Below are 25,031 nucleotides of genomic sequence, written 5' to 3'. Positions count from 1 at the left end.
ACTTTATTTTTACACAGGACAAACATCTTCATAATAATATCAACACTTGAAAACCTGCATTTCTTTGAAAAAACAAACAAAACTCACCAGCTGTATTTTTTAATGTTTACAAAGTTTATTAAGAAAAGCCTCGTTTTCATGTAGATGATGTAATCGATAATTTGAATTCGGGAAAGGTGTATTCCGAACTGAAAGTTAAACCCTTAGTATAGCCAGGCTTTCCAAGAATAGCCTCGTTTTCAAAATAATTATTTTCTTCAAATCTAAATAAAATCCAACCAGAATTTTATATTGCTCTAAAAACTTTATTTTTGTCATGATAATTTAATATTCTATCTGGATATCCTTATTTGAAGAGCACAGAACCATTATAAAAATTTGGATGACGTCATAATTATTATAATTTATGAAATTCGGGAAAGGTGTATTCATGTCACGTTTTCACTTGCGAATGCCAAAAAAATCATTCATTCTGACTTCGATAACGTAGGAAAATGTAATTACAAAGTTCAATACGCACGTATTTACCGTTTATTTTCTTTAGCTACAAAAAAAACAAAAAACACAAAGCTCTTGTTTACATTACCAGCCTAAACATGACTTTTAAATTCTTTTTTCTGTAGTCAATAATATTTATTATATCAGAAAGTAACAAAAACTTTCAGCAAGAGATAAACATGCGCATGCGCAAATCATAATTTCGGACGGATCAAGACTTTGAAAAATATTTACATTTCGATATCTTGGAATGTTGGATCGGAGTTCACTCCCACATGTGAAAAAACAAAAAACATTGTGTCAACATTTTGACATTGCTGTGGTGACAATTGCGTCAGAGTGTTCATCTAATGTTGCTCGCACTTTTTAGACAAACTGCTCCAAAATTTTAAACAATTGCTAAACACTTTGCATAGAGTGAAAATATGGTCGGAAATTAAACAACTTTTTGCAAATAATTGGTCAAATAACAAACAATTTTAATGGTGCGACCCAGGTAGACAATGCCTCAACTATTTTTTGGGCAGTTTCCCTGTAATTGAACGATCTTTGGGATGAGGTGAAAAATGATTGTTATTGCGCCCCACCGAAGGGGCGCACATTTAGTGGACCGCGGGTATATAGTGTTTGTGTTGTGTATGGCAAAAAAATTTTCCACTCTTTACTTCGCGGGGGAACTTCGGCTCGAACATCCAACCTAGGTTTGATATAACACAACCTGTGTGTTTGGTACCATCAAGACAAAAATAACACTGATCGAGCAAAACTTATCTTGTCTCGGTTTCTTTGTTGTCTCTGAAGATTTGACTGCCATAAAAAATATTAATCGAGATTCTTTTGTTATGTTAATTTAAAGCTTTGTAATATTGTCTCGTTTAATATGCTTAAATGTCACTGCAGCCCACGTGAATTTATCTTCAAGAAAAGGTTTGTTTTTCTTTGTCCAAGTTGTTTCGAAACTTGTTAACAGTAAGTAGAAGGATTACTTATATTTTATATGAAATTTAACTCAGAACGGTTTATGGCGTTGATCCAAAGGCCGCAATTTATAAATGCATCACAATTTAAAGTCAATCAAGAACAGAACATTCCGTGTATGGCCATGACTAAAACTGCTTGCATTTTGTTGGTCTTCCCTTCCCGATGGTCTGGCTTGTCGTAATAGCTTTAATGATGTAGCTAGGGAGCTAAATACTTATTTTTAAATTCTTGCATTTTATAAGTTAATAGTCGTAAAACTACTCTCACTTGTACTACAGCTATCAAGCTAGAACTGCACAAAATAGTGCTTTCATTAGAGTCCCTTTTTTCAGAAGGAACAAAAAACTTTTATCCTGCCCTGTGTAATTTTATCAACGAGGGTGCTGATAAGCCACATACACCGTAAAAAGTATAGGCGTTTTGGGTGAGTAAAATAACTTCTAAAGGAACCTTTGTGAGGCTGCTATCATGTATTCTTGCTGTCAGAATGTTCTCCTTCGTTGCTATCCGATGGAGAACAAAGTGGACTTTTCACGGTCAAACCTTCAAAGTAGCAACCTTACTTAAACAGAATTTACAAGTAAAACGTCGTTAAAATGTCGCAAAATGGCAAAAATTAAGCAGTATCTAAAACATATTAAAGATTTGACTAAAAAAAAAAGAATTCCTTGAAAAATCCAGTATTGTATTTTATAAAGACTTCACCACAAAAACATTAATTACGGCATTTGTACCCCATTTCATAATGGCTGCCCGTGATTGGTTGACACGAATCCGACCGCATGAATATATATAAAAAGATATTTGTTGAATCATGAAAAAATATTGTTGTTCATTGCACGGAACAGTCAAGTTGAACTGATAAATTAACCAATAACATAACATAGTTAGCCCTTGCAGTACAACTAGACGCTACCCACAGTATGTTACAGGTTTCTTTGTTTTCTTCCCTTTTTTATGTTTTTTCTTGAAATTATAAATAATGTTGTTGATTTATCAAATCTGACAAATTTATTGAGTGTCTACCCTTTTTTGTATCAACTTGTTCAATTCAATTCGAAAACAATGACCAATCAATTTCCTCGATAATAAACAATCAAATTTGTAAAATTCAATAAATCGATTTCAACAAAATAAGTCCTGTATTGTCCACAGGTTTGAAAATCTTGTATCGCCTGCTTAATATTATACTTGTTTAACAATGATATCAAAGCCAGCTTGACTAAATTTATATATATATTTTTATTTATATAGTATACCTTTTGTGTATCACATGGCATTGATTTGTATTTTTTAATAAATTCTAACTTTAAATCAGATAAGTAGACAATAATTAAACAACCTAGTATTAATTCAGTTCTGGTAAAATTGTATTCTTCTTTCTCAATTTTAAATATACTTTCTTTTTCAGATCATTTGTTATGAAACCATGCACCATCAGCAGTTTCGAAAAATCTTCAACGAGAGAAATTTTTAAGGATTTTATTGGTAACTTAACAGAGTAATAATTCATTGAAATTGAAATTGTTCAGAAGTTATTATATATATTCGAATCGTGAAGTTCATACATAGCAATCCTGCATCCTGGAATTTTCGAGATCAGTTATAAAAAAATCCAGTTAAAGTTTTAACTATTGTTTTAGAATATATACTATATATATGTAAAAAAAAATTATTTTTTATTTATCAAGTTGTATTTTACCAATAATAATTGAGAATTAGGATACTTATGATGTGTTTATATACCCCATTGTTCTCCGTTTTAAAGTCTACTTCAAATTTCAGAATCTTTTAGGCTAATGACGGAAATCTTCAAGTCGCAGGGCTTCTTATTTAAAAATTTTCCCCTGGGCAATAAGCTTATTCACAAGCCTCTATGCAATTCCGTACTGCATTTCTATCATATTCGTCATATTTGGCGGAAAATGTTTCAGCAGAATAGCTTTCAGACACAATTTGTTATTACAGCACAAGAATTTTTGGAGATTTGATAAGTCAAAAATGTATGCGGAAGTCTTTTGAACAAATTTTAACCAAAAATCAAAAGCAATGATTACGTGAAATTACACAACAAGAAGGCTAGAGGCGTTTAAAGTGTACATATATTTAATCAAGATCTAACTTTATAGATAGAGCCTTAGCCAAATGTGAAAATAACGAAAATAATAAGTTCTAACACTGCAGTTTTTATAGATTTCAAACGTCCACCATTTTCCATTTTAATTTTAAATCCCGTTCTAAATTTGAATGTTTGAAATCGTTATTAGTAATTCGGGGCGCATTAGTGGTAACTATGGCTAGTATAAAAAAGTTTACAAAATTTTTACGTTTCGTGTGAAACAAGCATAAATACACAAAGAAAATTAACGCGCCCTCCACCACACGTTGTTGTTGGTGTTTATAGTAAAGCAGTAATGGCAATGAGAAGAAGCGCAGAAATAAGCAAGCATTGTAAAAAAACAAAAAAAAAACATAGCGCTAAGTTTTAAGATGTTAAATTTTGCGGTTGGCTGAAACATTTTTTGGCGGAATTTAATTTCGCCGATTGTAGGGATTGTAATCGTAAAACCCGCAAAATTTAATTTCCGCGAAAATTCGTTTTTTGTTACGGTAGCACAATAGTAAATACAAGCGATATAAACCATATTATAGATATGTATTTCATTTCAAAATTACATCCATTTAGCATAACGTATCGTGATATCGTTATACACAAAAATCAATTTCACTAGTGGTATCATTTTTTTTCACCTTCGATAGAATAGATTTTCAAAAGTGGTAATCTGTAGTGGAATTAAAATCGAAATTCAAGGTTTGTTTTAGAAAACTAACTGCGGATTGGTGGTTGTTAATTTCAAATTTAGATGTGTCTGGGTAGGGAGGAGAACTTACGAACCTTAAAACGCACTACGAAGGCGAAAATAAGTAACTTAAAATATGTGAATTATGTTAACTTTAGTTCGTAAAATTATAGATCAAACATATTTTTAATATAAAACAAATTATCAGAAAGAAAGAAAGAAACAATAAATTCTTCCAACCTAATATCAACAAACAAACAAACTCTTTGTTCCAAATTACAAAGATAAAAAGATATTAAAAAATATTCAACAATTGTCACCGTACGTTTTAAAGGAAAATATTATAAAGTAGTCGGTACTCAGGAAGTTCTTGACAATGCTAACTCGCCTGACCAAGTTGTTTTTAAAACTCAGGCTTATCAACAATGAATTAAAAATAAACTTTAAGAAGTAAAAATGTTTGTTTCAAATTAGGTTGTTTTAAATTTTCTACAACAACGTGAACATGCAAAAAATAATTTTGTTACAATTATAAATGTTAAAAACAAACCAAACAAGATGGCTGGTAGCGACAAAATAATGACTTCCATGTATATAAAAAGAGGACCCAGAAAGTTTTCCTTTCTTGCTGCCAAAAGGTAACTTTCTGCCCAAAATATATTTATAGCTGCAAAACATATCAATATAACCAGTGATATAGTTTCCAACCAATTCAAAACTTTTCCTTTGTATGGTTTAGTTCTCAAATGATCAAGCAAAATAATACTTAGGATCAATATAATGAGATATAATCTCTCAACTGGGTTTATACCATAAACATATACAATTGATAGCACCATCCTTCTCATAATAACAACAACTTCCCAATAACTTTTCTCGGCACGATAAGGAGCGATAAATGTATGCAGCAAATGTTTCGCTTCCTCTACCTCCTCTTCAGAAAGTTTGGGCACATGTTTTGCTCTGTTAGATTTTATTTGGTAAAACACGGTCCGTAATGGAAATAAAATACGTTGCAGAAACTCATTGGGTCCAATTTTACTCTCCTCCAAATATCTGATATTCCAATACAATGTGAAACAAAATGGGAAAACCCATATGACTAACAAAATAATAATCACTAGCTGCCACCATGTCTGTCCTGTGAAGCAATCATAATGTGCACAAATGTAAAGCGATAGTGTTTTTTTAATGGTGCTGATCTTCTTAAAATCTGTATAGTTGTTGCTTTTCTCAATATCTGTGTAGTTGTTGATTTTCTTAATATCTGTGTAGTTGCTGATTTGTTTAAAAATATGGACACAATGAAGCAGTTGGAACATAATTGTGACAGCTGGAAGAAAACAAAGTAAGATCATTTGTAGAAATCCACACTTTAATCGCAGTTTGAATGATAGCTTATTTAAAGGCAAAAGCGGAGCATGGCAATCATCACCATAATCTTGACGGTTCTTTCCTTTCATTAAATACTTTCGCAGTGAAAGGAGAGCAAAGCCACAACCAATGATCAGAAAAATAATTCCGATAAACAACATTTTGATGAATTCTTTCCCAACAGCGTTCATTCCTTCGTAAGGACACATAGGCGAAAATGATTTGAAGGAACCCACATATGCTATAATCTTCTCCACAACACTAAATTTTTTAAATAAATTGTAATCATTTTTTGAAGATGCATTGATATTTAATAGAAGTTCCACTTGATAAAAGAAAATGATTACTTTTAAAAATCCAGTAGTCGACGTACTGTTAGCTTTGACAGCAGGCGTTGCTTGATCCCCACTTGTACAATTTTGTAACAACACAACATTTTCCTCCTTCTCTTCCGCACGAAATATTTTAAACAAAAGATGTTTCGTGGGAATATTTAAGGAATCTTTCAGTAAGTAATTAAAAAAATGAACAATTTCTTTGAAATACAACAAAACAAAAACGTAACAAAATGCGGTAAGGAAGCATATAATCCAATAGACGTAAGGCTTGCAGTCATCATTTTTTAAGCAATCTGAAGAATATATGCTTTCTGTGTGGTTTTTACTACAATTACCACAAAGGTAACCAGTTCTGTTGGGTGCACAAGTGTTGTATGATGTGCAAGTGCCGTTCGTACAACAATAGCCTGAAGGACAAGAAATAAAATTTACGGTTTGGCTTCCAGTTACACTCCCCCAAAAATTATCACGGCTTTTTATGCCATGATTACACACCCCTCCTATTGGACAGTTTCCACATGTAATATTCTTGCTGTTTTTATGAGATTCATTATCCGTAAAAGAATTAAAGGAATTGGAAAGATTGTACGTTCCTATTTCACAAACAGAACAAAAATATATAAGCGAATCAGAATGCTTGCCGTTTTTTACTGTTCGATTCTGTAATCTGTAATTAATTGGGCATGTCATATTTAAATTTAAATGCGTTTTACTGCGAAGTTCATCACTTTTATGCACAACATTATAGTAATAAAACAATGATCCATAATTCATAGCTGTTTTAGCAACCAGTTCAAGACCGTTCACATCAATTAAAGCATTTGCATACATCAAACCTCCAACATAAGATAAATTTAGATCAGCAGAAGGTCCAGTTATGCTACTATTTACTATCTTTAATAATGTATTGTCTTTTGTTGCAGAGTGGTAGACGGCTCCTCCAAAAGCAGGAGCAGTGTTGTTGATAAAATCAGAATTCAGAAGTGTAAGGTTGCCAATGTTGTAGACAGCACCACCATCGTTTGATGACGTCTGTGCAATGTCTGTCTCCAAAGACGTGTCAACAACATTGTATATAAAATGACTATCTTTTATTGTGACATCGGAATCAAAGTAACAAGCTCCACCCATAACTGCTGCTGAGTTATAACGAAACCAACATTTGTCGATAGTTACATTTTCTGAGTTCTTCTCTATCCTTAATGCACCGCCTTTTTCCCCAATGTTATTTTTAAACTCGGTACCTGATATTTGTACATAAACATTTCCTGAAATGAACACGGTTTCATTCAATGAAAGCTTATTACCTGTAAAATTACAATTGGTGACAGTCAGAGAACTTTTGTGTTTACAGGAACTGTTCCAGTGCAGAGCACTTGATAAGCCTTCAAATCTACAATTTTGAATTGTTACATCGCATACCTTATCGGTCTTTAACACTAATGCAAAAGGCAGGGTATGATTAATTATTTGGGTATAATTAATTATTTGGGTATGATAAAGTATTTGCCTATGATTGGTACATGACTGATTATTATTGATAAATGGTTGGGACAAGTTGGTGGGTAATTGAAAATTTACAATAATAAAAACGTGACCTTCAAAAGCACTGTTGGCTATATTTATATTCCATGAACCTTCTGTAATATTAATTGCATATGCGAAGTTTATAAACAAACAATTACACACTCTTAGTTGATTGTTTACTTCACTGTTATTATTAAATTGTAGGAGGGTGAAAAAATTTTTAAAAATGCAATTCTTTAAATGAATGCCAACTGGTACATGGAAAGTAAAAATTGAAATGTTTTCGTGACTTTCTATCATACTATTATTACAATTCAACACGATATTTGTAGTATTGACTACGATTGTTTTGTTAATCACCAAGGGAGTTTTATTATTGATTATGATTATTTTGTCATTGGACTTGGCTTTCATGGTTGCGTTATGAATGTTGCATGGGTGCGTATGGCTGCAGATGTTTCCAGTGCCAGTGTTGTTCGCATACCATTTTTTACCTAGCGCTGTACCTAAATAGTAGTAAATAATATGTTTTAGTTTAGAAGAATATAAATTAAACAACATTTTCAACTTTGCATTAACATTTTATGTTGATACTTTTTTAAACACTTATTCTGCATTTCAGCATATAATAAGATAGCAGAAGTTAAAAAAATATTAATACAAAAAATAGGGAATGAAATGAAAGATAAACTACCTGATGTTAGTATAATTAATGCTATGGTGAAAATGCTCTTCACATACATCATAGCCGAATCACTAAAATAAAATAGCAAGGATTTAATGTTTTAAGTTTTTAAAAAACTGGTTCAAAAATAACAAAAATATTCTTACCAATTTCACTTCCCATTAACAGCTTCAGTGTCCAAATAAAAATATTCACGTAAGAACTTAGTATAAAACATCGATATTGTCATCATGTGATACTTTTTAGTGTAAACAATAAAAAACTTGCAAAAAAACAAGGAAAACCAAATACACACAACCTTAGCAACAATAACAACAAAACAATGACTGTATTTACATTTCAACCCCATTTTAATAGCATATTTTTTTCACATGATCTTTTGAAGTTAAAAATATAACTGACCTAAAGTAATCTGCGTTAAAAATGTGAAAAGCAGACATATTAATGAAAATCTAACTTCATAACCACCTTAAAAAGTGTATCATTGCAAAGTTTTTTTGTAAAAATAAATCTCATGTCACTTTCTTATAAAAAGGTCATATCTCATGGCAATAAAATCACAACTTTTAACGAAAATTTTCATTAACCCAAGGGGTCAGAACATTTTTGAATTTTAGTGATTTTTGGTAGCTTTACATGATTTAGGGCATTAACAATAGTCCAAAACTCAAAAAGTCTTTTCAGTAAAAGACATTTAAGGGTCAAACATGGGAAATTAAGTAACATTTTAGTTTTAAATTAATAAAATTGAAGAAATCAAAAAAAGCATGGTCAATGTCTGTGGTCGGTTTGTGTATGTAGTGATCCAATCTCCTCTTCTCATTGTCTATCGCAGGGTTGTCTGGCATAAAGTCGACCTGTATTTATATTTTTTAATTTCTAGTATAGTAAATTAGTTAAATCGGTATGTTTTCGCTGTTCTTGTTAGTCTGTTTTTATCTGTATTTTGTATAGGCTCTAGGTTAATGTTTTGCATTTCTTGTGTTGTAATTTTTAATGCCAATTCATTTTTAATGTTTGTTTCAGTATCTTTAGTAAGTCAGGTAGTTCTGTATATTGGACTTTCATTGTCTCAAAAATATCTTGTAAGTGTAAGTCTGTCACGCGACTGACATAAATTTTGCCACAGGGTTAAAAAACATTAGGGTATCGTGGACCCTCGGCGCTGCGACTGTTAAAATTTACTTTATGTACCTTTTTTTTCTGTGACTGAGTTGGTAGACACGGCAAAAAACGACTGAATTGTGATCGATTTTCATGCTATTTAATTGGCTGGTTTGCCAAAATAGCGTATCCTGATTGGTTTATAAAAAAACTGACGACTTCGTCCTATATGTACGGTATTCAAAGTGTGGCACAGCATGCCTTTTTTGTAAGCGATGACGTGTAATTTTATGTTTCGGACCAAACGAAAGCATTCAGGAGGGTTTTTTCGGATCAGACGAAAGCAATCAAGGGCTTTTCGGACCAAATAAAACAATCAAGGGCTTTTCGGACCAAATAAAACAATCAAGGGCTTTTCGGACTAAATGAAAGCAATCAAGGGCTTTTCGGACCAAATAAAAGCATGCAAGACTAATAAATAACCAGGCATGGTGACTCACAACATGTGTGCGCTATGAGATGCAATAATTTTTTAAATGTGCAAGAAATATACATAAAGTTATTACATTAAATCAAGTCTTTATGTCAAAAAGATATTAACAGTTGCTTTACAATGGGACAATATGTAGGAAACTAGAAATTTCAATGTAGTGGGTTATTCTTTAAAGTTGTTGTTGTTGACGAAAACTTAAAGAGTTCTACAATTGCATTGTGGTAACATAATAATTTATTATCCTTTTTTATCTTAAACACTTAGGTAATAGCTAAACACTATTAACTTTTGTAATAGCTAAACACTATTAACTTTTATATGGGAAATCCTTTTTATACTTTCACGGGCACACATAGACTGATAATAACTTCCTGCAGATGTTAAATACCTTACTACTAGGATATATCATCCTAAGACTTTTGATATTAGTACAACTGTGTGAATTTATGAAAAATTGAATAATTCCAAACCGATTAGTCAAAGTGGCCATTTTGTATTTGGTTAGTAGAAAAATAGCATACTTTTAGCTAATAGTAAAAGTCCTATAACTTGAGGCAAAAATTAAAACAATGGCTTAAAACTTGATCTTGCATAGTTTTAGACCAGTTTGATGAAATATATATTGACCTATCATCATAGTTTTTAATTTAAGCATTTTCGGGGATGCCAATAAGACATTTTTACAGCATACCTTATTCCATGAAATTAACAAGTCATAAAATTAACGCGGTTTTTCGAAATTCGCGTTAATTTAATGACTGTTAATTAAATGCAGTGTTAATTTAAAGACTGGTAATTTCATGACTCGTTAATTAAAATACTGGTAATTTGGTAACTTTTTTATAATATATAAAAGCCTAAAAAACATAAAATATATTTTTTTCACAAATTTTCTACTTTTCCTCCTCATCAGACGATAGCTCAACGGTGTTCTGTTTTTTCAGCAATCTTTTTTAAAATAGCTTTTGTATAATCATCATACTCTAATCCAAGTGGAAAATTAACAGAAAGCACTTTGTCTTTCAATTTTTCAATTTTTAACATTGACTTTCCAAACAACGAAAACTTTTATTTCGATTTTCAAACCGCCTTGTAATAGAGAAGACCGCTTCACTACCGTGGATTCGACTATTGCCGTAATCTTTGCTTCGTGTGATATCGCATATTCTCAAATTCGCGTTAATTAAATGCATTTTTTAAAACAACCTTGCTCAACCGTGTTAACTAAATGCCTTTTTCAAATTAATTTTATTGAACTGCGTTAATTTCGTGACCGTTAATTTAAAGAGGAATTATGCCTCAAACTTAAATAGCATTATTTCGGTTAACATTATGCTCATTTCTCAAATTCTGTTTAAAATTTTGAAAAATAAATTTTATTTGGATTGATTTTATTGCGTTATTTTCAATTCCTTCACTCTTGTGTAATGCAAGTGTTGTTAAGAATTTTCTAATTTATTGAATGACAAGTTGAATAATAACAAGTGCATCACGATGCAAAAGGATTTTGAAATTTTATGTTTGAACCGCACAGTGTTAAGAATTGTATCTGAGCATGCGCAGTTTTGTTTGTTTTGATTTTGCATCTAACTGCACATGCTCAGATACAATTCGCCGTCGAATTCGCCGCTCAATTCGCTTCATGAAAATCCACCTTTAGAGACAGCCAGCATACGACATCGACGATACCAGAAAAATGTAACAAACTCTCCACATATACTAATAAGTAAGTTTTTCTTTAAAATATATGTTTCTCGTAAATATTTTCAAAGACCATATTTTTTATAGTCACACCAAAATAAAACATTCTTCGTATCTTCTTATCATCTCACTTATTGCTTTATAATCTTACAAGTCCACGCGCTATGAAAATACACACCATCGCAGATTATTTAATTAAATTAATAGCAATGCCAATCCTTGAATATCAAATAAAAAAGGAGAGGAGCCATGTGCCTCAAATAACAATTTGTTTCAAAGAAGTTTTGATGAATGAATAATTTCAATACCTTTGATTCATTGTACGGAAATGAGGTACACCAGTTACTGACAGTACATGGCCTGGGTACATGATTATGAAAGGCTTGGAAAAGGATGTCGCGTGGTGATTCCAGCTTGCATTGTGCGAAAAATAAGGGAAGAATCTCCTGATCCAAATGGAAAGTATACTGGTTTCAAAGAATTTGTTGAAATATAACGGGACTAGCATTTTCAAACAAACAATAACAACAATGAAAAAGCGAAATAAAGTACAACGGACCAGAGTTATTTTTTTTGAATCGTTACGTTAGTTCACATTGTGTAAACAACTTTAAAATAGACGAAGAGATAAAAAAATTGAAATGAGCGTAAAATACGTCATAGATCTCCATCGCAGATATTGTTTTGATTTAAAATGGCGATTACTGTTGTCAACTTTTATGGTAGAAAAGGGATGTAAATTCAAAGAATTTCAATTTTTTTTATATACCATCAAAATATGTAGGGTTTGTAAAAGATATTTCCGAAGAAAAAAAAATTGGGCTTAATTCCCCTTTAATTCGCATTAATTTCTTGACTCGTTAATTTCATGGAATAAGGTATCTGTTTTAACGAAGATACAAGTGCAAAAACCATTAAAAGCAAATTTCATGGTTGAAATAAGTCAGATAGGGAATTAATAAAATTGGTATCAGCCCAAATTTTTTTATCCAGTCCAAAGAATATTTGCACAGCACCGGAATGTTTAACTTAAATTATATTTGTACAAAGGCGTAATCATTATTTCGACTACAGTTTTTTTTTATTTATTATATTATCAATTGACTAATATTTGAGCAAACAATTCTGCAGAATAGGCAGTGACCAACCAAAAGAGTGCATATATGTTTTTCTTTCGGTGGGCTACATCCTACATCTTGTATAATACTCTTAAAATCACTGGAAATTTGTTTGTACAGCTACATGTCCCGGCTACATGTTCATGACAATACACTGGTTGACATGCTGCAACATTCCATTATTAGGGTTTTTCCTTTACACTGAGGTATATATATAGTAAAAATTCTGTTTTAGTTTCTTGCTATGAAAAATTCTGTCAAGGTAAGTTATTTAATTTTTTTTTATTATTTCATCTTACATATGAGAACGCCTTTTACTTGTACCACCAGACTTAGTTTAGTTTGTTTTGGTAGACTAGTCGTGGTAGCATAGTTAGTATTCTGAAGACAGAAAATTTTTGCCACCTTTCACCAACTATTTTGATTTCCCAGTGATAAAAAATTTATGCTGGGTCTGGTCTGTACTGTTACATCAAAAACCAAATTTCCTATTTTCCTGACTGTGATGCAAAGTACAAAGTTGAACCTGTATTTACATCATTAGATGCTAAAAATACTTATGCTCAGGCTCATATTCTGTTTTGTCTACAAGGTGTTGATGAAGGATGTGATGATAATTTTAAAGCCAACCATTTTTGTAATTCTGGTTAAAACAATTCAGCTTCCCTTAGTTCAGCCTACTTTAGCATATAGCAGACTGTCCATGTATGGAATAGCTAACATTACGTTATTAGCCATTTCCTAGACATGCTGTTAGGCCCTGATATTGGGCGAAACAGTCTTAAAATACCCGAATTAAATAGTTGTTTTTATTATCCCTAAATATTTCTGCAACCTTACACATGGTTTGTTTCTTATATATCGATTTAAAATTGTAGTAGAAAAAACGTGCATAACTGAGCTAACAATTTGGACCTTATTATTAAGTGAACAGCCCGGACCGGCAATGACCCCCGCTGTTTTGGGCACAGCAAATTGCTGCGGTTTATTTTTTCTTTGCAAAGAATATGACTGATATGTTAAAAATCCTGGATCCGCCCCTGTATTGGTATATCATAATTCAGTTTCGTTTGGAATTTTGTTAAGGAACTCAATCCTTATCATGTGACGTTTTTCGAACGTGTCGAATTCTTTTACAGACAGACAATAAAGTAATAATGTCATATTTTTTCCAAAAAAATTTGATGTGTTCCATACTGTGTTTTTGAAATTTCAGGTGAAAACAAAAGGACTGATTTTTATTTATTTAGAATTACTCTACACAACCATACCTTTTGACATTTCGTGTAGATCTTCATTTTATTACAATGTTCAATACACTTCTAAAAAACCTATTTTTGTTGTCTGAATTTACTCTTTACAAGCCTTTTTTTGACATCCATCCAATAAATATAATAACGAAATGATTGAATTTTGCAAATATTTTTTATCTGCTTATTTTCAAACTGTTTTTTTTTTTACATCTTGTTTAAGCTTTTGTGGGAAGGAACTGTATGCAACATTGCCAAAATGCTGATTTGGGTTGTTTTAGAATTATTTCATGCAAACATATTTCTTTGATATTTGGGATAACATATTGTTTCAGAGAGCATATATATGCAATTTACCGAAATAATTGAATTTTTAAGATTTTAAATTTGTCTACATTTCGAATCAGAACAGGGTATTTTCAAATTACCTTTATGAGGATGATCATTACCGTCCTGAAAAAAAATGTACTTTTCCCAGAAGATTTTACATCTTTTAAGTTGTTATTTTTTAAAATTTTGTCTCAACCATTGACCTATAGAGATGTTGCAAAGAGTAATTTTTGGGGAATTTAGTGATCAACCTGTTTTGTGCATGGCCTATTAAAATATGTAAAAATAACATTCTTAGTGATTTATATTTTACGGGTTGGATGTATTTTGAAATGTTTTGGTGAACTTAACTTTCTTATTTATTTTTGACGTTGTCTGGACAAGTAATTTTAGCTTTTAAATGTCACACATAAACGCAGAGCACTTTCACTAGTTGAACAGTTTTGAGTTGTTATTTTTTTGATGCGCATGCTTAGGCCATAATTATTGAATAATGCAGATTGTAAAACTCACACTGCTGTGTGAATTTTACAATTTTGTAAATGTATGTCTGTTGCGTTGATTAAAAGGGATATACAATGGATCCTTCCACAGGAATACAACTATATAGTCTCTTTAATAATAGCCATACTCTGTGTGTTTAAAATGGGTGCACACATTTTTTTCCGGAAAAATAGCGCAGAACCTGATTTTTACGGACCTCTGTTTTTCGATTAGACGCAGCTTAATATCTGAATCACAGCAGAACCCGAATAAAACGGAAACATGCTGCGAAGGCCATGTTAGTTTGAAAGTGATGGTGTCAGGTTTGTAGGTCTTCTTTTGACCTTTGTCTCTTTTAGATACTTTGTATCTATAGAGATGTTTATTTTCTGCATGTTTTCAAATGTTAATATGAATATATTAACACTCTATCCTTATATAAATCTCAAACAAACCAGTTCTAAGATTTTGGCTGCAAACGTAGATTATTAGGGAGCATCAAAGCCAGCCAGCTACTAGCTAGCCTTATTTATTTCTATTCTTTTAAAGTTATTACTCCGTTTGGCATATTATTATTTACTTGTATTTGGGGTTGTGATTATCTAGCTAGCTCTTTAGCTAACTCTTTAGCTACCTCTGACTAGAAAATGAAAGTAGCTAAATACATTCTAAATAATTCTTAATAATTCTTATGCTGAATGCAGTTAAATAGCTACAACTTTTACTACTGTTATGAAAGCTTAAGTTGCTAAATAAAACTGCTAAGTAATTTTTTTAACAATTGATACTTTTTGAAAAGAGTATTATGCCTATACAGATTTGCAGCATGGTCTACCTGTGCTAAGCACTCAGCTTTGTGTTAACAACAGACTGTTTCCTGTGTTTTTATTTAAACCAAAGCTGCAATAAATTTTATTTTTGTGAAAGGTATAATGCCCATACAGATGTGCAACGCGGTTTAGCTGTAAGCGCAATTAATTTTTGAACTTTTGCAGAAACTTATTCCGCAAAAGGAAATTATATTGTCAAGTTTCATTTTGAAAAAATGTTACACTGTATACCTGTTTTAAAGCGTTCCACCCCAGTGTGTGGTACAGTTTAAGGCTCTTATTAAGCAGTCTATTAGGTGTTTAACTGCGGGTCTTTCATCTTCACTTCTATAGGAATGTTAAAAAAGGATACGTTTTTGTACTCTAGTATTTGTGTAGAAAATTGGAGGTCGTGGTTTTGAGTATTTATACCTTCTGCGATAATTTTCAATTTTGTGTGTTCATCTTGTGTGTATATGTGTTTTTCTGTTGGATACTTTTATACTATCTATTCTGTTGCACAAAATTGTATCACAGTAGTGATAGCTCTGTCTGGACCGATTTAAAGCTGTGCTACAGACACACGAAATGCGATATATAGAAGACAGGTCAACCTTTGATAGGCTTTGTGATTGTTTTACTATGAGCAAGCAGTCAAAAGATAGTTTGTAAAATTATATCATATTTTTTATATAGTTTAAATATTTTATGCATAAATTAGCATCACCTGCTTTTGGCAGTCAATGGATAAATAAAGTGATTAAACAGAAAGACAATAAAAACAACATACCTTTCTCACGACTTCTTTATGATGAAGTTTATGATCAACAACTTAATATTTTGCAACCTTTACTCTAAAAAATAATAAGTAAAAATAATATGTACATATAAGTAAAAACACTTGTAGTCATTTATCATTCCAAAACTAGTATTACTTACAAAATTTACTTAATAATTCTGGTATGTTTAGTTTTTTGAAGAGCAGTTTTGATGTTAGTTTGTTGCAGGTTTTCATGCTGGATGTTTGAGTAAAAAAGAATTAAAAAACAAGAAGATAATTAGTACTATCAGGTGACACAAATAAAACACAATATAGAATGGACAACTTATATTAGTGGTATGAAAAGTTTTAAAATAACAAAATGTAAATTCAAACCTTTTTAAAAAATACAATCATAAAATATTACCTTAAAATTATAATTTATAGTGTTTATAGTGTTCTTTAAACAATTTAATATACATTGTACAAAACTATACTAGTGCATTCCTTAAGTTTTTTAGAACTTCTTTAATAATTTAGGGCAGAAGCAGTAAGGATTCCTCTTATAAATATATTGAAACGAAAACATTATTGTAAAGGAGTGAAAAAAAGTATTGGAAAAAGCAAATCTTAAGAAGAGATTAGATATTTTTACTTATGATAAAAGATAGACACAAAAAAACAAATGCTCAACCAGATTATTGACATACATGTGAAGCAAACACTTTCCATACACTTCCATGAAGATGCATATTAATTATTAATCTGATATATTTTAAATCAAATGAAAAATATTATACAAACATAAATGTTAAAATTACATAAATTATGTATCATAATTGTGTATCAAAAATATTTGTGAGGAGAATTGAGGAGGGTTTATCAAAAACCTTGTTTCAATAAAACGTATTTTCGGGTTGTCCATGTCTAGCAACCACACTGAGAAACACTTCAAAGTAAATTTATAAAATAATAGGATATTGAAAAAAAAGTATATATAACAAATGCATTAAAGTAAATTTATAAAATAATAGGATATTGAAAAATAAGTAAAAATATATATCAAAATATACAATACATATAAGAAATGAGTTATTCTATATATTACTTCTTCATTCACTAAACACTTATGGAGCCCTTGATACATGTAACTGATGAATAAGAAACTTTTAAGACAGATAAACAATATATGCTACTACCATTTCTAAAGTAGATTTGTGTTTAGTGAAGTTTATGCTAAGCCAGGTATTATTAATGCATCAAATTTTGGCATATATACATACCCTCTTTGGTAAATAATAACAGTATATAACATATTAATGCTAATAAATTATAAATTAAAACGGCAAAGCTTTCTGTGTTCAAACAAATCAGTATGATGATTTGATAACTGGAAAGCTGATTACAAAAACACTATTTAGGGATGTTGGCAAAACTATCGTTGAGAACTTGGTCTTCAAATAATACGTTATGTGACAAAAAAATAAACAGTCTGCTTCTGCATAGAGGAGTTAAAATACAAAAAGACAAACCAATTAAATGAACCATAAACAACCAACTGAAATAATACTTTTTGTATTACACCACGTCACACAGTTTCAAGACTACTACATAATGTGTACAAACCAAAATATCTAAAAAAAATTCAATTTATAAACGTAACTAAAGGAGATAATTAATATTATTACAAAATATTTTTTTTGTTATAACAAAAACAAAATTTTTAAAAAAGTATTTTTAAAAAATAATTCTCATATCTGTACAAATTCTGAATTAACATCCAAGATACAGAATACAAAATTTTTTTACACCTTACAAACAACATAACATTTTTAACAACACTTTTCACAATGCAATAAAACTTTTTTTATGCATTTAAAAAGAATTGCTATTGTTAGCAAAATTCCCGGTAAAACAAGTACAGTCACTTCTACCATCAAAAATACCTCGCCCAACATAAACGACTGCGGAACAACATCATACATGTAACTTTCAGCCCAAAATAAGTTGACAGCAGCAAAGCAGTTAAGCAATATTAATGATATGGTTTCTAACCAGTTTAAGAATTTTCCTTTGTATGGTTGAATTCTTAGATGGTCAAGTAAAAATACTGTCAGAAAGAAAAGCATCATATACAACCGTACAACTGGGTTAATGATAAATACATACAATATAGTCAAAATAACTCGTCGCAACAAAATCATTCCTTCCCATTTTGCATATTTATGTCTGAAAGGTTCACTAAATACTTGTAGCAAGTGTCTGCTATCACGTGCTTCCTTCATAGAAAGAAAACCATGATCTCTGTACATCCTTGATTTGATAAAGTAAATGAAAACCAGTGGTGGAAACATGAGAGCTTTTAAAAATTCATTTGGTCTGATTTTGCATTCCTTTAAAAGTGTTATGTTCCAGTACAGTACAAGACAAAATGGTAAGATCCACATGCATAATATAAAGCCATTTAAGTATTGCCACCATGTAAAACATTTTACTTCAGCATTCATGTACAAATGTTTAGAATCATTTATGTGTACACAATTCATAAATCCAAACATTGACGTTGTTATTGGAGTATAACAGAACAGTAATAACTGTAGAAAACCACATTTTAATCGCAACTTAAAAGGAATTTGCTCATACAGAGATACAAAAATATCAATTACTTCAACCTTTTTCTCATTCTGTTCTTGGGGTGGATCGTGCTTCTTCCAATTTATTAAAGTAACATGACATACAATGAACACAATGAGAAGGATTCCAAATATACATCCAATAAATAGTAATTTGATCAGTTCTTTCGTTACAGCATCTAAGTTCGGTAAAGGACACAAAACCAACATGTTGTTTCGAAATGAGGGCTTGACGTTAAAAATAGAAATAGCTAAATCCTTCCAAAAAGTAAACATTTTAAAATGTTGTTTTGATGCAGCATTTACATGAAGCAATAACTCAACTTGATAAAAAAACAATACAATTTTTAAAATACCGGAGAATGTGAATGTATTTTTTTCTTTGCTATAGCTGATTTGTTGAGGTACGTCTAATTCAGTACCCAATTCATCCTCTAGCAGTGATTCACTACTCATACTTACTCTCCTGGGAATTAACAACTCCCTATTTGATCTTACTGTTTCTTTTTCACTTTTTAAAATCTTTTTAAAAAATTTTGTAATATCCTTCAAGTAAACTATAGCAATCAGGTAACAGGCAGCAAAGAACAAAAATAAAATCCAAAACCAAATCTGGCCACATTTTTGATTCTCAACACATCCTGGTGAAAGTAAATTTTCAGAGTATCCATTAATACACCTTCCACACAACATGCCCTGCCTGTTATAAGCACAGGTATCATATGATGTACAATTATTTCCGTATTTTGAGCAGCAATATGAAGGCGGGCACTGAATAAATTGAGTTTGGTTCTTTTTATCAACATAGCCATAAAAATTATCATTACAAATTATTCCATAATTGCAAATAGCCCCTGTTGGACAAGGGTGGCATGTTATTGTGTTTCTCGTAGACACATTTTTGTCCTTTGAATTAAAAATTTCATACTCATATTCCAAGCTGTATGTGCCTTTATCACAAACAGAGCAAAAGTAGATTAATGAAAAGAAGTTACCAAATCGATCATCAATCTTTTCAGTGCTAAGTTTATAATTTGGTGGACACACTAGTGTAAAATTAAGGAGGTGGCTTCCTTGCTGGGCTTCTGTGTTTACAACATCATAATAATATAAAACAGAGCCATAATTTTTTGCTGCTAAAACATTAAGTGTTGTATTTTGTAAACTAAGTAAAGCATTGGAATAAACAAGACTACCTACATATGACAAGTTTGTCTTGGAGCCATTTATCACAGAGTCTTTTACAGATAAAGCATAGTTCCCTCTTCTGGAAGATGTATGGTACACAGATCCTCCAAAAGCTGGTGCTGTGTTATCAAAAAAAGAACATTTTATAATAGTTAAGTTACCACTATTCCACACAGCCCCACCATCCTTTGAAGATGCATAAAATTTTGATTTGGCAGCTGGTATGATGGTTCGATAAATTGATGGATTTACAAAATTATTTCTAAATATGTTGCTTTCCATATGTGCATGGTAAGCATTTAAATGCACAGCTCCACCTTCATGAACAGCAATGTTGTTTTCAAATATGTTGTTGATAAGGGATATCTTTGCTTTTGAGGTCACTTTAATCGCACCACCTTTCATTGCCATATTGCCAAAAAATGTGGAGTTTGAAATTGACACAGTTACTCTGCCTGCTATGTACATGTTTGAAGTATAGTTCTCAAATGGAGTCAGATGACCATGCCATATTCTAAGGTGGTTATGTTTAAATGTTGAATTTCCAATGGAAATATGTCCTTTTACACACCTTTCCATAGCAAGAGCAGTGGAACAATTCTCAAATGTTGTTTGAGAAATTTGGATGTTAAATGCATGCTTCTTGTCATCTTCTAATAAGGAAATGGCAACTTGAGCAAAAGATTGGGAACAAGCTTTGTAACAGGTGCTTGAGCCATAAAAATGACTTGACTGTATATTGAGTGCTACGGTACTATATACTAGAATGGCATGATGGTAATTCTCAAAGTGTGTATCTTTTATTTGAAGAAGAAACCAGTTGAAATAATTTTGGTTATCTAACAAACTAAAAAAAGTATGGAATGTACAATTAGTTATTGTAAACTGTGTTGTGTTTTTGTATATTTTAAAACCATGTTGAAATTGGCTTAATTTCACCTTTTCTAAATTTAGAGTATTTGAATACATTGCAAACATTGGTGACACATTGCAAGTTGTTGTAATAGTTGGTATTCTTTTTGATTGGCTTTTGATTGTTATAGATTTTTTTATTGAAATAGTTCTTGTGATGGTATAATGAAATGCATTTTGTGTTCCACCATCTAGTAAAACGGTATCACCATGATATACAATATTTGAAATGGTGTATTCTAATGTTCTGCAAGGTTGTGATTCTTTGCCACATGTCGACATATCTTGACTTTCTTTTGTTTGGGATATGAATACATCTTTAGCAGCAACGACATCTATATATAAACAAGTAAATAATGAAGACACAATAAACTTTTTAAAAAAATAAACTGTGATATAAAATGATAATCAATTAAAATATCATAATGGACATCTTTAACACAATTCAGTCCAATTTGCGTTTTTTTTAGATTGTCATAAATAGTTAATTCATTTCAATTATATATCTTTACATTGTATTGCAGACAAAAATTATTACAATGAATGCTCATTTACCCTGAGCCTAAAACAAATTTTCGAAGTTACAGGATAGGCATTGGATAAAGCCTATTAAGAGAAGGGTAGGTGTTTATTAATATTTAGAAGATTTTACATTTTCTCCAACACTGAAAAACTATAACAACAGACTATAACAAACATGTAAAACAAAATACAAGAATTAAAGCACCAATACAATAGGGTTTAATTAATTGGGATGTTAAGTACATTATACTTGCATTTAAACTGCTTATATCAAAATTCTTATTAATGCATTAACATAACAGTACACATATTTTATATGGTTTGAAGAAGCTGTATAATTAATTACCTTGGAAATATATTACAAATACCAAAATAAAAATTTGTTGCACCATTATGATTTCAGTGATGATCTAACTAAAAAACAAGATATTAAAATTTTGGTACTATAAGCCACCACAGAGCACAATAAATTTCCTTTATATTTCTTTGTTTATGGTGCATACAATAAAGATACTGGAATACTGGAACAGCTCATTTGTTTTAGATTTCAAGATGTACTTTTTGTGCTTTTCCAATTTTTATATATTTTTATATATCTAAGGTATATATATTTTGCTTTTTCAGTGTAAGGCAGTGAAAAGTGTTTTGTGATATGTTTCATATTTAAATTTTGAGACTCAAAATGGCAAGAGGCCATGTCACGAATTGTAAAGTCATGGCATTCTAAGAGCCAGAAAATAATTCCAGTTTGTATGTTATTAGGTGTCAACAACAAAACCTGTGGGGTATGCAGAACAAAGTTTAATTTTCCCAGATGTAAGATCGCACAGTCAAGCTACAATAATTTAAATACAAAGAAATTTTAAACAAAATTTCTTTTATACATGTACAGCACACAAAGGCTCCATATCAACGCCATACAGATTGATGTGTGAACAACTAATTTAAACTCGAGAATTGATAAGCTTGTGGAAAAATCCACTGAGGCAGAAAAACAATGCAAAAAATAAATGTTGAGTTAGAAGTTGAGTTGAGTTTAATGAAATTAGCAGTGCAATTTCTTTTTTCTTCAAAATTTGTTTAGCAAATTGTTTTAACAAAATTGGTTAGGGAGACAAAAGGTTTAAAAATTTAAAAGATATGTATTAATTGTTAACTTTTTAGATGTTACAGCACAAATGCCAATGAAATGCACAATAAAGCACACAGTACAATACATCATCTTAATCAGCGTTTTAAAGTCCACACAGTGTTTGTACACATTGGCGAGTTTTTACTGACATCAGTAAAAATTTTAAACCTGTATACCCTTAACAGTTCATCGAAAGCATGATGGTTATATACATTATTTTGTTTCAAGCTTTACACAATAGACACATATATGAGGGCTGATCCAGGTCAATTTGGACATCGGTATACATTCAATGGGGACATCCAATTTGGGTGGCCAAAATAGAGACACATAATTTTAAAATCTCTTATTTGCTGAATATATTTTAGAGTGTTGGAACAATGTTCTAAACTTAAAAAGAATATGATGCATATCCTAAAACCATGATTTTTGTGGTCCCCTTTTTGTAAACTTCCTGAGTATTTACACAACAAAATGACAACAAAATACATACTCTACAACTCAAAATCAATGTAATCAGAAATACAACAGACACGTGCAATCTAAACATGAAACCATCTACATAGATATACCATTATGTAGCCTATTTATTTTGCAGAAGGCTTTGGCGCTCCCAATAGGGGCCATCAACTCCTAAAATAACTTTCTGGACCATCCCCTGACATAGTAAGCACATTTCCAAAAAAAACTTTGGTGATTATACTTGCTGATGTATAAGAAAAATTCCATTGTTTTCCAGATAAGGTTCACGTTTTCACAAAATAAGTGTTGGTATTTTTGTAAACGAAATTGAAATGGACTGAATGACTTCCCATATTGATATTTTTGTACATGTTTTGGTTTTATACTGTTTTTTCAGCACCTTACAATTCCTTTAAAAAAAATTCATGATCAAAAGAATTAAAAGCTTTTTTAAGATCAAACAATAAGCACAACATAAGAATAAAACCAGAGACATCGACTATCTTTTATAAATTTTATTGATTTTATTCATGTTTATTATTCGGCCTAAGTTTATTAAAATGAAAGTATTGTAACACAATCATGAAATATAGTTTGTTCACATAAAGTCAAAGGTTCTGAAAACAGGCTAGAAGGGCATCTGTCCAGAAGTCCTGCAAATTGAAAGTTTATTAATTTCTGTCGTTTCCTGGTAAATTCTGGTCTTTTCCTGGTTGTTTCTAGCTGTTTCTGGTTGGTTTATGTTATATCATGTATGGTTATTGCAGAGCTAAGCCAGTGAGCGAAGCCCATTCACCTTTTAAGCGAGCGAAAATATTTCCTACCAAATAACTTTTATAAAAAGTTAGTCATGTGTCCACCTACGACCTTTAGTCCAGTTGTGCTTATGACCTCCAGATTAAAAAGCATCTTACCTACTGGAGTATTTCAAAGATACATACTGAGTCTGAAGTGACATTTCGGCATGAAATGGGCAAATCAAAATTAGAAATCAATTAAAAAAGAAGAAAAGATGAAAAAAACATAAACAATAAAAAATGGTAGGGAAAGTTATAAAGTTTTATCTGAGCAGATGAAAATAAAAGAATATTAATAAAGTTTATAATCTTTGTGTGCTTTATGATGACTCCTTGCATTTAAAGTTACCTCCTGCGAAAAATCAAGTTGGGTAAATAAGAAAGATCTTTGAAAGTTCTCTAGAAATCTTTTTACTTTTTTGAAAGATCTTTATCTGCTCTCATGATATTTATCTCAAAAGTTGCACTAATTATGTGAAATTATGACGTCATGAGTTAACTCGAAACGATGTTTATCCTTAATGTTCTAACTTTCAAATGTTTAATTTAGCATTGCGCTTCAGTGTGTGCTGTGCACTTGTGCACTGTTCTTTATGTTGTTGTTATTAATATGATTAAAGAAATTTTTTTGATGTTCATCGCAAATACACTACTGCAGGAAGCCTAACATCGTGATTGTGTATCAAGCGTGACACCCACGATCCACAATCCTATCGTGTCTGTCATGATTATAAAAATATTAGATAGTAGATTGCGAAACTATTGTGATGATCATGTTCATCCCGATGGATCATGAAAACCACGATAGTTTCGAGATGGAAATCATGATTCATTTATGCAAATTTCTGTTTTTCTTTGATCTGCAAAAGCTCTCCTAAATTATTAGAGTTGCGAAATACGAATGATTTAAGAAGGCTTTGCAGCCCTTAGAGTTAACCCAAATCTTTTTTAGAAGCCTATTTAATTGATTTGTTTTTACTTATGGCTGCACTAATTATTATAGATATGGTTAAAGGAATACGGCGAATTTATCTTGCGCTCAGTAGCTTTTTAGTACCTTTAAAATTCAAGCTTTTTAACTTTAAGCTTTTTATAGTCGTTTTTTAAAAAATTAAATTTAAAAAAAACTAAAA

At 31.1% G+C, this 25,031-nt stretch overlaps 3 protein-coding genes and 1 long non-coding RNA gene across 5 annotated transcripts in view; 1 reads left to right on the top strand and 3 right to left on the bottom strand.

The window, feature by feature from the left end:
* The window catches only part of LOC130657530 (adenosine deaminase 2-like), a 28,779-nt gene extending 12,415 nt beyond the window's left edge, over nucleotides 1-16,364 (bottom strand). Inside the window, exon 1 of one of the 2 annotated variants that reach the window (XM_057460519.1) lies at nucleotides 16,283-16,364. Coding sequence is in view for 1 of the 2 variants with exons in the window: in XM_057460518.1 (XP_057316501.1) it covers nucleotides 88-140 (53 nt within the window). In the remaining variant the exon portion in view is untranslated. Of the gene's footprint in view, nucleotides 1-87; nucleotides 317-16,282 lie in introns of those variants that run through there. The other variant, XM_057460518.1, reaches the window with a different exon arrangement.
* On the top strand, nucleotides 1,078-3,205 carry LOC130657536 (uncharacterized). Its single transcript, XR_008985160.1, has 2 exons — nucleotides 1,078-1,467; nucleotides 2,891-3,205. It is a non-coding gene; the product is annotated as an uncharacterized LOC130657536 (long non-coding RNA).
* LOC130657528 (uncharacterized) lies at nucleotides 4,117-8,493 on the bottom strand. The gene is made up of 3 exons (XM_057460516.1): nucleotides 8,351-8,493; nucleotides 8,214-8,275; nucleotides 4,117-8,025 (listed from the first exon to the last, which is right to left on the bottom strand). The coding sequence occupies exons 2-3, from the start codon at nucleotides 8,263-8,265 to the stop codon at nucleotides 4,751-4,753; spliced, it is 3,327 nt and encodes a 1,108-aa protein (XP_057316499.1). The 5' UTR covers nucleotides 8,266-8,275; nucleotides 8,351-8,493; the 3' UTR covers nucleotides 4,117-4,750.
* On the bottom strand, nucleotides 10,497-22,050 carry LOC130657529 (uncharacterized). The gene is made up of 3 exons (XM_057460517.1): nucleotides 21,854-22,050; nucleotides 16,432-21,320; nucleotides 10,497-16,346 (listed from the first exon to the last, which is right to left on the bottom strand). The coding sequence occupies exons 1-2, from the start codon at nucleotides 21,897-21,899 to the stop codon at nucleotides 18,085-18,087; spliced, it is 3,282 nt and encodes a 1,093-aa protein (XP_057316500.1). The 5' UTR covers nucleotides 21,900-22,050; the 3' UTR covers nucleotides 10,497-16,346; nucleotides 16,432-18,084.
* Between the last annotated feature and the right edge of the window lie 2,981 nt (nucleotides 22,051-25,031).

Source organism: Hydractinia symbiolongicarpus, chromosome 9, assembly GCF_029227915.1.
Source record: "Hydractinia symbiolongicarpus strain clone_291-10 chromosome 9, HSymV2.1, whole genome shotgun sequence".
NCBI lineage: Eukaryota > Metazoa > Cnidaria > Hydrozoa > Anthoathecata > Hydractiniidae > Hydractinia > Hydractinia symbiolongicarpus.
Note: the sequence above shows the minus strand (reverse complement) of the source record. Positions and strands in the feature narration are given on the sequence as shown.